General features: G+C 38.0%; 1 protein-coding gene across 2 annotated transcripts in view; it reads left to right on the plus strand.

The window, feature by feature from the left end:
• The window catches only part of DYNC1I1 (dynein cytoplasmic 1 intermediate chain 1), a 378,224-nt gene that overhangs the window by 75,778 nt on the left and 283,135 nt on the right, over positions 1–19,311 (plus strand). The window contains exon 5 of one of the 2 annotated variants that reach the window (XM_056118121.1): positions 5,002–5,061. The exons of the other annotated variant lie outside the window; for it this stretch is intronic. Coding sequence (XP_055974096.1) covers positions 5,002–5,061 — 60 coding nt within the window. The remainder of the gene's footprint in view (positions 1–5,001; positions 5,062–19,311) is intronic. 2 annotated transcript variants of the gene reach the window in all.

Below are 19,311 nucleotides of genomic sequence, written 5' to 3' on the forward strand. Positions count from 1 at the left end.
GTCTTTACAGGGGCTGGAGCAATAGCACAGCGGGTAGGGTGTTCGCCTTGCATGCAGCCAACCCGGGTTCGATTTCCAGCATCTCATATGGTGCCCTGAGCACCGCCAGGAGTAATTCCTGAGTGCATGAGCCAGGAGTAACCCCTGTGCATTCCCGGGTGTGACCCAAAAAGGAAAAAAAAACGTGTTCTTTACAATTCCAAAAAGTTTTTAAAAACTTCCTTTGTTGAGTTGGCTGAGAAAATACAAATTCCAGACTGGTTAATCTGTGATTGTCTTAAGGGAGTGAAGCCGAGAGAATCATCATTTTTACTTTGTAAGGGTCCAGGGAGCCAGGGAGTTCAGGTGGGTGATCAGGGTCAGATGCAATAGACCACCTGGGAGCTTCTTCTTTTCTTCAGTGGCCCCAGGAAAAAAAGTGGGAAAGGTCACTGCAAATCATCCCTTGTGGGCCAAGTAAGTGGCAGATTTCACCCCTTACTTGAGATGGTGTTTTATAGTTGGCATGGGCCAGTGGCTGCTTTTCTGTCATTAGCAAAAGAAATAACCTTAAAGATAAAAGGTCTGATGCCTAGAGATAGGCGAACCCCAGTGGGATGGATTTCATTGCCTCCACCAATCAAAAAGAAGCAGAGCACCTATGAAGGGCTGCTTTCCTCCAGCATAAAACTGGTCCAGCCTGGTACTTCTCACCCTGGTTGCTCATTAGACTTACCTGGAGAGTTACTGCAATGCAGAGGGATTGTGGAGTCTCACACTAGACATTCAGAGTTAATTGGTCTGAAATAACCTAAATTATAAATCATATTTGAGTGAATCACCGGTTTAAGGGCTTCATATTTGAGGGTCAGTGATGCTTTCTGCCTGCGACTAATGAGAGCGATCGTCTTCCTTAATCATTCTCTAAAGGCAACCTCGGGGTCAGCTGTAGGAAAGCTTTATTTGTTAGAGTGCAGATTCGCTCAGGTTTCACTCCAGATCTACTGTATTAAGATTTCTGCAGTTAAGGAGCAGCAGTATCCTAGTGATTTCAATCAACATCACAGTTTGAGAACCCTGGATCTGTCAGGACCTTGCTATTCCTACTTTGCTCCACAGAGGGCAGCATCTGCATCTGTAGGAGCCCGTTAGACTTGTAGGAGAATACTCCAACCACATTAACCCAGAATTTGCATTTTAATAATTCTCCTGGGTATCTGTATGTGTTAAACTTGGAAAAGCACTGGTCTAGAAAACAGTGCATATAATATTGTGATTACTTATAAGGCCTTCACCGTTTTAGGCACAGAGTTCATAAAACCTCTTGGACTGTCCTAATGAGACAAACATATCTTTTGTCATTTAAATGAAACAGTTTCTGAAAAGCACCCCAAAATTTAGACTGTAGTTCTGAGAACCTAGCAGAGGGTTGTGGATTGGAACTTATAGTCCCACCTCCTGACCTCATAGGAGGGGATAGGGCCCAGAGATTGAGTTCAACCACCAATGGCCATCCACACATAGGAAATTAAGCCTTGCACAAAACCCAAATGAACTGGATTCTGTGGATTTTGGTGTCTGTGAATGTGATGGTAATTACAGAGAATGACATACCTGGAAGAGGCATGGAAACGCCTTGACCTTTCCCAGTCTGGACCTATGCATTCCTTCATTCTGGCTATTTAAGATTTTACCATTTATAACAAACAGTATTTTGCTAAATAAAATGTTTCTGAGTTCTGTGGTCAGATCTGATAAATTAGTGGATTTTGAGGAGAGGGATCCTGGGAACGCCTGGTTGATAGCCAGACTTGTCAGAAGTATGGATAATCCTGACTTGCAACTGGTGTCTGATGTACAAAGAAGGTATTGCTGAAATCCTTAAGGTTGGTAAGAAGTAGAGGTACTAACCTAGGAAGTGATGGTGAGGGTATGCACAATTTTGTAGGATTCAACAGGGTTGGGAACCTCAACTTCCAGAATCTGTTGTTGTGTATAGTGTCAGAATGGAACTGAATTCTTGAACACACCTGGTTATGGAATGCCCTGCTGGCCATTAGAACAATTCTTGTTGACTGTAGGGGAAATACCCTTTCCACCATACACACATATAAGAACTAATACTGAAACCCTTAATTACAGCTACTTGTATTTTGCTAACTGGATTTGATGATTAGATTTGAGTTGTCATCTTTAAAAATATTCTGGTAAGAGAGCGAAGCAGTCATAGCCAATCAGGGTTGTGAAAATGCATTCTGATATCGCTTCAGGAGAGATTCAGATTCATACATACTTCACATGGATTGATTCATAACACTGATAGTACATATGTTAGGTGCAGTAGCTCTAGAGGTATAATAACATGTAATCTCTACAGAAAATCAGAGCGATAATTCAACTAATATAATAAGCATGTATGACAGACACATTTGTAGGCATTTTCCTATAATCTAGAGCTATTGCTAATGCTAACATAATGAACCTTAACCCAAAGACAAACAGTGGTTAAATAAACTGATATAATAAAATATTGAGTTTAATTCTATGATAAAAGTAAGATTGTGGTGAGGGGCTGAAGAAATAGCACACAAGGTAAGTCTTGAATGTGGTCAACCCGGGTTCATTTCCTGGCACTACACCATGATCTCCTGAGTCTTGCCAGTAGTAATCCCTGAATGCAGAGCCAGGAGTTAGCTCTGGGCATCGCTGGGTGTGACCTAAAATCCAATTTTTTAAACTTCTTTTTATTAAAGTAGGGATCCTAGGTGATGAATCAGTAGAAATAAGTGCCTGACTCACATGTGTGAGGGCCTGTGTTAAATCCCAATACTGCCTGTGCCATCCTTTTAAACTCTGCTGTCTGGGACCCACTACAAGAGAGCAGGTAATCGTGACACAAAGCCTTATATGTGTGAGCACTGGTGAGCACTCATGAGCACGACAGCCACCCTTGATGGGTTCTACAACCAGGTGTGTGAAACCTACAACCACAAGAGCAGCAAAGCAATGGGTGGGGCAAGGAGTAAAACAAAAGAAGAGAATGGAGAGTGAAATGGGATTGTTCCTTGAAATACGACTGGGGAAGAAGACTGCCTGAGAAGGTGGCGCCTGGGCCTCCGAAGCAAAGGTATGCCCCACACATCATTTCAGCGGAAGAACACCAAGGAAGATATGGTGAAGGGGAAAGTAGTTTGAGATACGTTTGGAAAATAGCTGCAGGTCGATTCTTCATAAATTGGCTCATAAACCATAGTAAGCCTTTATAGACAAGAAAACAAAGCAAGATTTATTAAAGCTTAAGCTGCATCTGAATCACTCGGGGTCCCCATTAAAGTGTAATGAGTCAGTGTGTCTGTGGGGCACCCGAGTCCCTGCATTCCCACAATGCTCTCAAGACATGCTGCTGCCACCACACTTGGAATAAGCAAGAGGGTTCTGGGTCTGAGAATTTGAGTAACATGCCCAGTTGTCACACACCTTGGAGAAGTTGCTAAGGCAAGATTGGCGGTGCAGAGACTGACTCTGCTCTCCAAAGGTTTCTACCGGGGACCTGGTGACTGCTTCATCTGCAGCTGCTTAGATGCAGGAAATTGAGGGGGCCTGCCCAAGAAAGTTCCCGCATGCACTGTGTTCACAGAAGAGTTATTTATCCTCCCTTACTTTGAAAGGGAACAAGTAAATTGAATGTCTGTTAGCTATTACTCCTTGTATGTTCTGTCATGAAATATTTAAAATATGTAAGATTTCACTTGCCTTTGAGACAAATGATACTTGTGGTGGCCATCCTGATGTTTATGTATAAAAAAGCAGGGCTGGAGGTGTAGTCGTGTAGGTGGGACATTTAACTTTCACATGACAAACCTGGGTTCAATTCCCAGCACCACATATTGCCTCCTGATCCCCCGCCAGGAGTGATCACATTTGTATGGCCCCCAAACAAACCAAACAAAGAAAACATGAAGAATCTAGAAATCCGTTGAGTTAAATTTGTGTTGAGCAACCAGAGGAAGCCATCTATTTACTGGACCCTCGAGTAATGTCCCATATTGGTTCAACTACCCTATTTCACTGGTTCATTTCATCTTTGCATTTGCTTTTCTTCAAGGGTGGGAGATTCTCGTCCTCACAGATGTGGTAGTTCTAGGATGTCAGATTCCTTAATAAGTTTAAATGCTCATTTTGATCAGATTTGCTCATTTTGATCAGACTATAAAACCCAGCTCCCAGAAGTGCTCAGCCGCATTTGTGGCCGTGTGACTTCTTATTATTTTGTTCTTACTTTGGACAAACTGGCAGGCTACCAGATGTAACCTGCCCACACGGCAGAGTCTGACAAACTCCCCATGGCGTACCCAGTATGCCAAATACCAGTAAAAATGATGGGTCTCATTCTCCTAACCCTGAAAGAGCCTTGAATATGGCACTTTTTAAAATCTCAGGGCTAGGATGAAGGACATGTTACTGGGGTCTGCTTGAGGCAATCGATGAACAACAGGATGATTGTGATCGTGATTGTGATTATTTGGCTCTGGGCCATTTCTTGAAAACAACCATTGCTTGCATTATCAAATGGCCAGGGAGATAATACAGAGGCTTAGTTGCACACCTTGCATGCAGTCTGGCCTGTTGAGTATGTTGAGTAGCAGTGCTCAAGGTCCCCTGAGCACCGCTGGTGTGGCTGAGGTAATTCTGAGCGGCAGTATACCTTCAGGCCCTTGAATGAACCATGTGCCAGTGTGGCCAAGAATCACCAGGAACCTCTTCGGTTCCCTTAGCCAAACAAACAAACAAACAACCCACAAATGACTTCAAAGGAAAGGATGGCTTCTCATTTTCTTCTGTTGCTTGGTATTCACAGGCTCTTCCTTGCTGCCAGGGTGGAGGGGATGAGGAAGTGGGGAGATGTTCTATGTATGTACTGTATATGACATTGCCTTGATGAATGATACAGTTTGGTTTGGTTTGTTTCCCTCCCCTTCCGTTAATTCTCTGTGTTCTTTTTCCTTTGTGCTGCACGATTAGGACCCTTCAGTGGGACACAGACCCCTCAGTGCTCCAGCTGCAGTCAGACTCAGAACTTGGGTATATGTCTGCTCTTTTGTTACTCCTTTTATTATTTCTCTGCTACAGTTGTGTTAAAATGCTGGAGCTGTGTTGCTCTTGTTTTTTTCCCCCTTTTGTTGTTGACCTTCCAGTTTATTAAATCAGCTTGTTTCTTCTAGTTTTCATTATAACATTTAGCTTTGAAGAAAGTCTCTCTTTGTGGAAAACACCACAAAAAGATGACTTTTTAAAAAATCTCCCCTTTTTAATTGCTATAATTACATATCAGCACCCTTATTAAAATAGAAATTCAAAAGCCCGCATTTACCTCAAGATTGGGTGCTCAGGTTCTGAGGTGTAGATCCATTGACTTTATCCTAACCATCCTCTCCTTTACTAACAAGTTGCCTTAGGTTAATCTTTGTCTAAACTCAGTATCAAAATGTCCTGTCTTTTTTGTTTCTTTGAAGTATATTTTGGGGCTCACTTGAAGCATTTAATTTGAATTAAATTTGAACATATATTGTTTCTGTTAAAGCAAAAGCAAATTTATTGAGTTCTTCATTTTTGAGAAGTCTATAATAGATGTTCATCTACATACTAAAAGACCGTTTGTTTGCAGATGAAAATGTTTGTTGCAGTTCAAAATATCTTTCAAAAGAAAAATTCATATGCAAGGAAACATATAGACATAACCTGGAAACCTGGTTTCTCTACAGGATTGGAGTTTGCTACCATCACAAATGATGAATTTATAGTGGGATAGTTACACTAATTGATATTGAGACTTAGGAGAGCTAACTATGTCATATCAATTTAAAATTCAGTGAAATCGGTTATAGGGGGTATTCAAATCAATTCAACTAGAAAATGTTACAAACAGACTTGCTGATTTTTGTTCATTTTCTCATTTTCTTGCCTATTATTAAATGCTGACCAACACACCACTGGGTACTTCTGTGACCAGCAAATCTTAGTATTTTCAGAGAAATAATTTTTATTTTGAAATATCCAATAAATACCAAGATGGGGTTTTATTATTTATTTTGAATTTCTGAAATTATAGATCATATATCTCTGGCTCTCTATCAATTTCATTGTCTGTTTTAAGTGTGCAAGGATGTTGAAGGACTCACTACATGTTAGGCTTAACGCCCATCAGCATAACTTCCTTTCTTTATGCAGAAGATTTTGTCAGACTCACAGCAGTGCTAAAATTACCTTACCATTTCTAATAACTGATAGACATTTTTTAACTTAATTAAAACTTTTTGTTACATTCCATATTTTATCATGCTGCTTTCAACTTGTATTATTTAAATAACCAAGAAATGTGGCCTTGAATCAAGCAGAGAAATAATGATATATAGGTCATAGTTATGGGGAAACCACTATTTTCTTCAGTATTTTGTTGCGCTTCAGAGAGGAGATGCAATTGGCAGAGACTCACCCCTACACACTTACATTCCAGATTTTTAAACAGATTGTGACATTGCTCGCTTACACTTGCTGAGGTGGAATAGTTAGGATTTTTTTCTATTTTTGTCTATCTTCTAGACAAAAACCCAGTTGACTATGTGAATTCAAACATGTGATTTATGGGGCCAGAGAGACAGAACAGGGATTCAGGAGCTTTCTAGCATTTGGTTCAAATCCCTGGGACCACTTATGATCACCATGAGCATCACCAGGTAGTCACTTCTAAGCACAGAGCCATAGGATATGAGAACTGCTAAATATGCCCCTCTCAAACAAACAAACAAACAAACAAACAAACCTGTGATCTGTAATGCAAGGAAGACATACCTGTGGCTTCTGTTTCCCCAGCCCTGTTTTCCTTCAGAGTGGGTCCTATGTATGAGCCAGACACGAGACATTAGCCTTTCTATTCACTGAGTGGTTTATCTTAGTTTGGGAGGAACATTCAGTGAATATTTGAGAGGTTATTTTAGCTCCATTATAACTTCAAATATCACTTTAATGAAAATTTCCTCAGAGAGGCTTTATGTGTAGGAATGTCTTTGTCTTACACATAATTTTTTTTAAATGAACCTTAGGCAACTAGAGTTGCTAAGGACCATTTTGTTTCCTCTTCTTGATCCTTGGCTAAGGATAAGTTATAGCTGTCATTTGATTTGGGGACGGGGGACACAGCTTTATGGAATATAATTGATGTTAAAAAACATTTAAGAATTTTAGTTTAAGGCCAGAGAGAGATATTACAGGAGGTAAAATGCTTACCTTTCATGTGACCAATCCAGAACAGTACCTTGCATTGCATATGATACCCTGAACATGGCAAGGAATGACCCGCAGAGCCAGGAATAAATCCCAAGCACTGCTGGATGAGGCCTGAAGTAACAAAAACAATAAAAGTATTCTAACACGTAAGTTTTAACATCCATGAAACCATTACGACAATCCAAAGGATCGACTTACTCCACATCCACATTCTTATAGATTACCTAGGCCACCCTAGCGGGGCCTGGATTCTCGAGCACCACACCTGGGGATGCTTAAGGAATCATGTGGTGCCTGAGATTGAAGAAATGCTGGGTGCTTACTAGACATGCATCCTAACCACTGTACTATTTATGTTCTGGCTCCTATGGTTACTTTTTAAATGTACCTCTGTATCTACTTTTTGTTCCTTACAAATAAAATGACTATGAACATTGACTTAAAAAAATTATAGACAGAGCTGCAGCAATAGCACAGGGGGTAGGGCGTTTGCCTTGCACGCGGCCAATTCGGGTTCTATTCCCAGCATCCCATATGGTCCCCTGAGTACTTCCAGGAGTAATTCCTGAGTGCAGAGCCAGGAGTAACCCCTGAACATCACTGCGTGTGACCCAAAAAGCAAAAAAAAAAAAAAGAATTATAGACAGGTGCTTTCATTTCTTTGGGGGTAAATATCAGATAAAATGAATGACTCACAGAAGAAATAGATACTTAAGTAACAGTGTCCAACCCTTTTCAAAGTGAACAGTGTAGAGATCCTCAGTCACTCTTCATTCCTTTTTGAAGATTTTTTTTATTGATCGAGTATTTACTCCACATTTTTTGATAAAATTTGACATGTTCTTAATAAAAATTGGTAATGATTTTTAAAGGAGTATAATATTGAATTTCCTTAGTTACTAATGGTATTAGATGCCTATGTACTTATACATCTAAATATGTTCTCTGGTTATTTCTAAACTGGTGCTATTTTGACTGTTATTGGAATTTCAAGAGTTCTTTATACTTGGGATATAATCCTGTATTTGATAATATGTGTAAATATTTTCTTCTCGTCTAACATATATTCTCTGTTCTTTTACCAGTGCTTTCAAATAAACACTTTTTTAAAATGTTGTTCTCAAATTCCAATTTATGAATTTGTTTTTTTGTGGATCATGCTTTTATTGATATGATTTAAAACTTTAATGATTCTTAAATGCATTAGAATTTTTAGAATGCAGTTCACTTATAAAACCTTTTGGGTTTGAAATTTTATTATGTGGAATGTTTAAACACAGATTTAATTATTGAAGCTAATTATTGGGACTCGAGATTATCTACACTTTCTGAGTGAGGTTTGACATTCTTTCAAGTAATGTGTTTCTGTTGGCAAATTTCTTTGCTTTGAATAGCACCTATGGGGGTTGGGAGGGGGGTGGGGGAACAGGGGCAGAGCAGTAGAACAGCAGGCAGAGTGACTGGCTTTGTCCGTGACTGGCCTGGATTGAATCTGGCATCTCAATATGGATCTTCATGGCCTCCCAGGGCCTCAAGCGAAGAGCCAGAAGTAAACCCTGAGCATTGTCAGGTGTGGCTCAAAAAACAAAACAAAATAAATAAATAAATTGGTCCTATATCCTCTTATCTTGGAATCTGTTTGTGTTTTATTTTTCTTTTTCTAGTTTTTTGAAGTAGAAGTAAAATTAGTTTTTGAGAGTTTTCCTTATTTCTAAGTGTGGCATTTAGTTGCAAAAATATTTGGGTATTTTTCACAGACCAGTCTGTTAACATTATCTAAATTTCTTGTGATTAGAATTTTTTTTTTTTTAGTTTTTGGGTTACACCCTGTGGCGCTCAGAGCTTACCCAAACTCTGCACTCAGGGATCACTCTTCCAGGGACTTGGGGAAACATTTGGGGTGCTGAAATCAAATGCAGGTCAGCTGTATGCAAGGCAAGCACCTTACCCACTGCTATTGCTCCATACCCTAGAGAACATATTTTATATCATTTGTGTTTTTTAAAACTTGTTGAGTCTTATGATTCATAATCTGATCTGTCTTAGTAAATGTTCTGTGTGCCATAAAAAGATATATGCTTTTTTTATCGTGTTAAATGTTTTCTATAATTTAGTCAAGTTGATTGATTATGTTGTTCTCCGTTACTTATATTATTATATGAATTACTGGGGGAGAGGCATTAAAGTTTCCAGTAGAATTATTAGTTTTCTATGTTATCAATTTTTGTCTCAGGTGTTTTGAAATGTTATTGTTCATGAGTAAATGTTTAGAATTCTTATGTTCTTAAAAGCATGATCCCTTTGAAATTGATCACTGTTAATAATTTTTTTCTGTGACATCTCATTTGTCTGCTATGAGTATAGCTACTCCTTGCTTTTGACTGGTCTCAACATGGTATATATTTTTCATCCTCTCAATTTCTAGGCTTTGTCATTTTACACTTTAAGTGCCTTTCTATTTTTTTCTTTGAGGGCATCTCTATTTATTAAATCAACTTTCTTAAATTACAGTTAGCAAGATCAAATGCACCTACCTTAAATATATGGAAAACTGACATTATTTCCTTTTAAATATTTACTTTGAATAAATATTATACTTACAGAAAAGTTGCAAAATAATTATATCATTTCCATATACAATCATCCTACTCACTTTTTATTACTGTTCAAGGGGTTATGAAATTGACTTTTGACTTCTCAATATATATCTTTCTACCTCTTCAAATGGAGTATAAGTTCATTTACCTACAACTACCTTTTGTGATATTGTCGTACAATTTAATGATACACTTGGTATAAACCACATATGTATTCTCTTTAATTTGTTTTGCATAGTCAATTATTTTAAAAATAACTAAAATGCGAAAAAGTTATTTCCATATTCACTATGTATTGTATTCTCTATTTTCTCATATATACCTGAGCTTTAATAGAGGATTATCTTTCACTGATCTTATCATGAACTTACCATAACAGTTTTTTTCTTAATTATTAACCATTAGGGCCTGAGAGATAGCATAGGGGTTAAGGTGCTTGCCTTGCATGCAGCCAACCCTGGTTTGGTCCCTAGCATCACATATGGTTCCCTGCAAACTAACAGGAATGACTCCTGAGCACAGAGTCAAGAGTGATACCTGAGTAGGGCTGATAAGGCTCAAAATTTTAAAAAATGAACAAACAGCTATAAAATATCTGTAGGTAGTAGTAAAAATATTAAATAATGCATAGTGACCAAATAGCAGGTTTAATATGCAAATCTACACTCCTTGAATTCTAGGTATAATTTCATTTCTTTCTCAGATAATATTCTATTTAGTGTACATATATTGTGTTAAGATCATCCTTTAAGAGATTTTACTTGGGGAGCTGGAGTGATAGTACAGGGGTTAAGGGCACTTGCCTTGCATGAAGCCATCTCTAGTGACCAATTTTTATTTGCCACATATTTTTACAATAATCTGTCAATGAATGAGCCCTTAGATTGTTTACTGTTCTTGAAAGTTGTAAATAATACTGTCATGGATGTAGAAGTGCATATGTATCTTTGAATCACTGTTCTTTATAATAATAATTTGAATCAATACTTAGAAGTGGGATAATTGTTTGATAAGGAATTTGCTTTTTTGAGATATCTCCATATTGCTTGGAATAACCAATTTACATTCCCACCAACATTACTAAGTTTTTCTTCTCTACATCCTCTTCAATTTTTTGTTGTCTCCTGTCTTTTGGATAACAGCCATTTTCACAGAGTGAAATGAGGTGTTGTGGTTTTGATTTACACTTTCCTAGTAAGAAAAGTTGCTGAACATCTTTTTGTTATCCTATTGGCCATCTCTGAGTCTTCTCTGGAGAAGTGTTTACTTCGAGCTTCTGCCTGTTTTTTAAAAATAAGCTTGCTATTTTTTTTGAGTTTTATTAGTTCTTTATATTGATTGGATGTCAGTTTGTGAGGTGTGTGATTTGCAAATATCTTCTGTTCAGTAGGATGTATTTTTATTTTGATGCAAATTTCTTTCATTGTACAGAAGTCTGTTAGTTTGATGGCGTCCCATTTGTTTATTTTTGCTTTTGTTTCCCTTTCCATTGGACTCAACTTCCTAGGCATAGAACTTGATATTAACCTTAGAGATGTATCACCTGCATATTCTTCTATGCATTTTATGGTTGTGGGTCTTCCATCTGTTTTGTTTTGTTTTGTTTTGTTTTGCTTTTTTTTCCTTTTGGTTTTGGGTTACACCTGGCGATGCACAGGGGTTACTCCTGGCTCTGCACTCAGGAATTATTCCTAGTGGTGCTCAGGGGACCATATGGGATGCTGGAAATTGAACCCAGGTCAGCTGCATGCAAGGCAAACGTCCTTCCCTCTGTGCTATTGTTCCAGCCCCTTCCATCTGTTTCTTAGCCATTTTCCTTTTTTCTTTTCTTTTTTTTTAAATGTAGGACTACTGCTATTTATTCAGCCATTGTTTAAGCTGCTTGAATTGGGCATGAACTCCACGTTACTTTTTTTTAATTGAATCACCGTGAGATACAGTTACAAAGCTTTCATGTTTGAGATTCAGCCATACAATGATCGAACACCTATCCCTCCACCAGTGCACACTTTCCACCACCAGTGTCCCCAGTATATTCCACCCACTTCTATCCCTGTCTTCACCCTGCCTCCATAGCAGGCATTTTCCCAAATATTTTCTCTCTACTTTTGGGCATTATGTTTGCTCAAATTTTTCCACCACCATTCAAGCATGCCTGCCAGGGACAGATGTTGGATCATTTATTGTCCATTGCTCATTTTGAATATCATGGGTGCCATGGCTGTGTACTCTGGAATCCTAGATAGTAAATGGTTGTGTTCCAGAGACATTTCTATAGGGCACTAATTCATTTTGGGATTCACTTGGGCATCTCTGGACCAGGGCTGTTGGTGCGCTAAGATGGTGCCTGGAGGGCATTTGAGTTTGTGAGTTTGACAGCCAGGCTGAGAAGCGAGTGGGGAGCTGGGGAGGACAGCCCAGGGTCTCTGTCGCCATGTCGCATGGAGATTTAGACCTGGAACCCGCATCCCTGGGCCACACTTGGGGAAGATCTTGGTCGCCGGGGTTTCATCTGGAGTCGGTGGTGACACTGCACCTGTCCCATCTGAGGTGTCCCAGTGAAATTGACTCATATGGGGCCCAGAGAGATCTCCAGGTCTGTGGTTTCTCCTGGGACTCACTTCTGTGTCTCTGGCTTTTGATCTCTTTCGAGATTTATTTATGGGTCTCTGAAGCAAGGCCAGTAATAGAGTTTACAGGGTGGTGCTGGAGTTGTTTTGTGGGGGTGACTGACAGTGCTTCCATGTGTATTGGGCAGTGGGGGGGAGGTATCTCACCCCAACTCCATGAAAGCCTGGACGATTTCAGTCACAAAACCGGCATACCTGAATTTTCAGCAGATTATATCTTGGTGAGGTCTATCCTGAGATGGTGGAGTCAAGACAGGGGTATGGCGGCAATTTAGGATTGTGGAAGCAAGTGGCTGCTGGGGGCTCTGCATGGGCAGGCACAGGCCAACCTACCCCCCTCAGATTCACCTCAGTCTGCTCATCCATGCATGGGTCCGAGATTAACTGTGGCTTTTGATCTCTTTTGAGATTTATCTATGGGTCTCTGAAATAAGGCCAATAAATGAGCTTGTATAGATGAGCTGGAGGTGGTTTGTGGGCATGGCTCCCTTATACCTAACTTTTGGCCGTTTAATTTCTTGGTAAACTTGGTTCAACTTGCTGGGGTCTGGCCAAAGGCACAGTGGCAATTTTGGGGTGTCAGAATGCCTGAAGGCACCATCAGGCTGTTGATGCACTTGCCCTGCAGGTACAGCTTGATTATTTCTTAGACTTTTTAAATTAGTATTGTGTAGTATGATGTTAGTTATTGGTCTAGTTTTATTTGTTAGCATATGACTATCCAATTTTCTTGTACCAATTATTGATAAGACTTTTCTTACACTGTTGTGTGTATATATAAAAAACTATATATATATGCATACATATATATGTATATATATATGCATGTGTGGGTGTGTGAAATTTCAGTTTTCAGTTTCTGGGCTTTCAATTATGTTTTATCAGTGTATCTGGTTTACTTTTACTATACTGTTTTACTTTATATTATTTTTAGTATAGTTTGAAACTGGGGAGCATGCTACTTCTATTTTAGTTATAGTTGTACTGCTATGTCACCAAAATGTCCAGTCAAATCAGGTGAGGTGTATGAATACTTGATAATCATAGAACTGCAATCGAGGGCAATTATAAGTGATACTAAATTATGTTTACCATCTGATAGTTCAGTGGTTAATACTTTCAACTCATTCAGTTGACTTACCCTTTGAAGTAATCTAACTATTCAAATACATAATCATCCATTACAATACTTATTGCAGAAGAGGCAAATAAACACTAACTCTAAAAACCATAGTGACTGTAGCAGCAGCTTGCTTGAGCTGTGGCTTTGGGTCTCTGGACTCTGGCCTTATTCAAGTTGAATTTATGAGTAAAGGATTTATATTCTGTCTACCTTTTCAAGAATCAGCTCTTGGTTTCATTGATCTGTTTTATTTATGCTCTAATTTTACTTATTATCTTCATTCTGCTGACTCTGGCTTTGCATTTTCCTATTTTTCTAACTCTTTGAGATGTAAGCATAGATTTTTTTTAACTTGTGATTACCCTGATCACAAAAGTTTTTATAAACTTTCCTTTTAGTTTCACTGTAGCTGCATCCCACAAATTCTGGTGCTTTCTCCTTCATTTGTCTTCAGTTTCTCCCTCCCCGCTTTTCTTTCTTTGATTTTCTCCTTAAATTAATAGTAGTTCATTAACATGTTTCTGGCTTTTTTATCTTCATTATTTTACTTTTCTTTCAGTTTCATTACATTGTAATGTGAAAAACTGTTTGAAATTGATTTCAGTTTCAGTTTTGAGAATTGTCTATCCTAAAGAATGCTCCATGAACACTTGAAAAAACTGTGTGTTTTGTTTTGGGGAAGTTAAATTCTCTGTAACTATGTGCCCTGTCAGACCATCTTGTCTAATTTCTCATGTAAGGCTCTTATTTGCAAATTGAATTTCTGTTCCCTAAACTATCTGTATATCTGTACTATTGCTCTGGCCCTCCCCTAACCTACTAGTCTTTGGTCTTCTCTGCCTTAAGCTGTGGGTAAGCCATTGTGGGATATTTTCTATTCCAAAATAATAACCGATTATTTATTTATATATTTTCTTTTATTATTTTAATGAATCATCATGAGATACATCTACAGGCTTACAGACTTTCATGATTGCATTTCGGTCAAGCAATGTTCAAGTACCCATCCCTCCACCAGTGCCATTCTCTACTCCCAATGTTCCCAGTATCCCTCCACCCACCCCTTTTCCTTCCTACTCCTGCCTCTGTGGCAGGCAATATTCCTCTTTCCCTCTTACTCTCTCTGTTCTTTTGAGTGTTAATGTTTGCAATATAGGTAACAAGCAGTCATCATGTTTGGTCCATAGTCTACTTTCAACATGCATCTACTATCCTGAGCGATCCCTCCAGCCACCATTGATTCAGTGCTCCTCTCTCCATCCTAGGTACCTTTTCCCCCAGTGAATGAGATTGGCTATCAAATCGTGGGGCAGTCCTTCTGACCCTTATTTTTACTGCCCTTAGGTGTTAGTCTCCTATTATGTTACTTTATATTCCCCAAAATTGTGCAGTCATTTTATGTCTGTCCTTCTCTTTCTGACTCTTCTCACTTAGCATGATACTCTCCATGTTGATCCACTTATATGCAAATTTCATGACTTCATTTTTTCAAACAGCTGCAATAGTATTCCATTGTGTAGATACACCAAAGTTTCTTTAATCAGTAATCTGTTCTTGGGCAGTCGGGTTTTTTTTCCAGATTTATTGTAAATAGTGCTGCAATAAACATACAAGTGCATATATCATTTCTACTCTTATTTTTTTTGCATCTACGGGATATATTCCCAGAAGTACTATTGCTGGGTCAAATGGGAGCACGATTTCTAGTTTTGTTTTTTTTTTTGAAAAACGTCCTTATTGTTTTCTAAAAAGGCTGGACCAGTCAGCATTCCCATTCTTGCAGAGTTCAACCAGTGCCTTGTATATCCTTGATACTAACCCCTTATTGAAGGGGTATTGGATGAATATCCTTTCCCATTCTGTAGACTGTCTTTGTATTCTGGTCACTGTCTCTTTTGAGATACAGAAACTTCTTAATTTAAGATAGTCCCATTTGTTTATCTCTGTTTCCCCTTTATTGGTCAGTGGCATTTCATCCTTGAAGATACCTTTAGCTTCAGTGTCATAGAGGGTTTTGCGGACCTTTTCTTCAGTGTACCTTATGGACTCTGGTCTGATGTTGAGATCTTTAATCCATTTTGATCTGACTTTTGTACATGATGTTAGGTAGAGATTTGCGCCCATTTTTTTTTTTTTGGTTGTAGCTGTCCAGTTTTGTTAGCACCATTTGTTAAAGAGACTTTCCTTGTTCCACTTCGCATCTCTTGTTCCTTTATCAAAGATTATATGCTCATATATTTGAGGGTGTGTTTAAGGATGTTCAATCCCATTCCAATGGTCTGTGGGTCTGCTTTTGTTACAGTACCATGCCGTTTTAATTATTACGGCTTTGTAGTTCAGTTTGAAGTTGGGGAAGATGATGCCCCCCATCTATTTTTACCCAAGAATTGCTTTAGTTATTCGTGGGCACTTGTTGTTCCTTATGAATTTCAGGAGTGTTTGATCAATTTTTTTGAAGAATGTTTTGAAGAATGTGTACCATTGTAGGGATCGCATTGAATCTGTATAATGCTTTGGGGAATATTGCCATTTTGACAATGTTAATTCTCCCAATCCATGAGCAGGGGATGTGTTTCCATTTCCTCGTTCCTCTTTTGTTTCTTGAAGTAGCATTTTGTAGTTTTCTTTGTACAGGTCCTTTACTTCCTTGGTTAAGCTGACTCTGAGGTACTTGATTTTCTGAGGCATGATTGTAAACGGGATTAATAACTGATTTTTTAAATAAAAATAATTTTTTATTACATTAGAGAAAAATATAATCACTAGGTATTAATGATTGTATTATTTCCCAGTGACTTGAAGTACTGAGTATTGACTCAGTAATTTTATAAGTGTGTGATATTCTATAAAAAAATTCAAATTTAAAAATGTCAATAAAACATGCCTATACAATTTTTAATATATTTTATCATAGTATTACTGGATAGTAATTCTTATATGTATGTAATGCTGAAGAAAGAATACTCCCATCCTAACTATTCTGAACATTCAATTTTCTTTGTAAAATGTGCACTTCATAGCAGAACCTCCATCAACCTTGACTATTTAGATTCATCTCTGTCTCATCCCAGAAGTTTTTAAGATTTGATTGTGTTATGAAATTGAAAGAAAACCCTTTGGATATGCCTGTTGACTAAGCCAGATTTGACATTTGCTTCTGTTCAGAAAAACATGCTTTAGTTGCCAAACTAATATCTGTGCACAGTAAGAAGCAAATGTCATAGAAGTGAAACAAATATTTCAACTTATTTCAAAATGTGAATGTAGCAAATGGAAACTCATCTTTCTTGAGGTAACTAGGAAAGGGCAACTATCAAGCTGTGTGCTAGACCTTGGAGGAAACTGCCCACCCTGAGCATAGATGGTAAATGGAATGTGGGGAGGCAGTGAGCCAGGCTTACTTCTTCTATGTGATGCTCAGACTTTTTCCTTCGGAATGGCAGCCGGGTCTTAACACAGCATATTTATATTTTTCTCATGACTCTCAGTGGGCCGTATTTTGTTTTTTTAATCCTTTCTTTTCAAACCCATTCTGCCTTACATCTCTTAAAAGTATTCACCATAAAATTCACCATAAAATTTAATAATATTATAACTACCTAAACTATAATATAATATCAATCATTAATGAAACTACTAGTTCTTAAAATACTCATTTTTATTCCAAAGAAGCTCTGAATTTCTGTCTTTCATTTGCACCATTCACTTTTCTTCTGCAATGCATGAAACTTGGAAATTATCTTACGTGTGTTGCTTTTCTTTAACTCATCATATAACTGCTAAATTCTCCATTAGTTCTTTTACAGCGTCAACAACAACCACAAAAAGCTACATTTCTTTTTCATTTCCACTCCTGATTATTACTTTTCACCCTTGACTCAGTCTATACATACATAGACTGTTGTTCACAAATCTAGTAATTATTTCACTGACTGCCTCCTTTTTTATGGTTACTGAACCCCACCCCTACCTGCTCAGAGATCTTTCTCAATACCCTCCTTTATTCCTCTCTCTGTTTCTAAGTCCCACTTTTAGCCTCTCGTTGCTCATTTGTCAGAAAGAGATACAGACTTCATTATTTTATATAGAAGCTGTATTAATAAGTTTAAAATGTCTTTTACCAGTTAGTTTCTTAGTGACTTTCAGTAAGTTTTCATTGTCTGCACAAGTGTGTAAAGCTCAGCTTGTTTATAGTTAGGAAATTTAAGGTCTTCAAATCAACAGACTCAGTCTGCCTTGTTATCACTCCTTTGGACTTCCATACTGAAAAACTGGCTTTTTAGGCATAAAATGTGAATTCAGCCTCCAGATTTTTGCATAATGCAGAACATTTGCTTCATTCCTTTCTACGTGTTGGAGTTCTGTCTGTCCTTCAAGATTTACATCGGTCTTTCTATTCTCAGTGATACTGCCTTTATAGGGCTAAACACATAGTGATTACCTATAACATACTTCCATTCCACTTATAAATTAATCCTTTTGGCTATTTTTGCTATCTTTTTTCATATTTGCCTTCTGATATATGTGTTTGATCTTTTTGTTCCTTCTGTTTTGTAAGGATCTAGAATAGTTCTAGGCTTCAAAAACTTGTTTGTGGTGGCAGATGAGATTATCCAGGTAGTTCCTTTGCCAGTTGTCAGACACTGAGTGTATCCACATAAGATGTTTAGAAAAATAAAATGGCACCATTATTACATTAATGTCATAGAGTCTGTTCTTCAAGAAACCTAAAACAGTTTAGATACTTACAAGGAAAAATATTTGTCCTTTATTCCTTTTTTTTTTATCTACTTGATTCCAGGTGTCCTTCTGAACCCAAAGACTTCCCTTAATTGCAGTGACCTCTGTTTTGACTTACTCTCTTTAGAGTGCCATACACCAGCTTCCCATGGTCTTAATTCTGCCATCTTCTCTACAGTTGACATTTTCTGTCACTAGGTCTAGGTAACCAATACTGTGAGACTGCTGGTCACAAACCTATATTATTAGAATTCCAGTGGTAAATGATCATGCTTCTTATGCTTTAATGATAGGACAGAATTACTTTATTTGGGAGTAAGTCTATATAACCTTAACTTTCTTCAGCTATACTATATATATATATGTATATATATATATCATAGATCATCTTCCTTGAATAATTTTAAGTACCTGACAAAACTATGCCAGACTCTTTGTGGGTGGATAGAAAGATAGCTCAGTTGAATCAGTAACACAAAGTATAATGGGGACAGTGCTTTATGCAAGGTAATTTTCTGCTCCTGACCCATAATGTCCAACCAAAGACAAAGGGATGGATGTATAGATGCTAATGGTAAAATGGTAATCTTTACACTTTGAAAACTAGCAAAGAAACTTTCCAAATTTCAAATATTCTCAATATTTTGTCTTTATTAAGACCTGTTTTTCCTTTGCACAGTGAGCATTTCATATTTGATGCCACAGAGCTTTGTTCAGACATCTTGCTAAGCCAGGTTGACAGAACTAGGTGGAGAGGAAGCCTTTAGGACTGTTAGTGGGGAATCTACTCTAGCACTGTGAGATGTGTCCCCCGTGTCATTTTTGGACCATGCCTGTTCAGTCTGAGAAATCCGTACTTCACTGCCTAATGCTTCTATAGTCTCCACATGACTTTTAGTTTATATCTAGATCAGTTCTCCCACTGATCCCTTAGTAATGTTTATGCTTTTGTCTTCAT

The sequence above is a fragment of the Sorex fumeus genome, unplaced genomic scaffold (genome assembly GCF_029834395.1).
Source record: "Sorex fumeus unplaced genomic scaffold, SorFum_2.1 ptg000037l, whole genome shotgun sequence".
NCBI classification, from domain to species: domain Eukaryota; kingdom Metazoa; phylum Chordata; class Mammalia; order Eulipotyphla; family Soricidae; genus Sorex; species Sorex fumeus.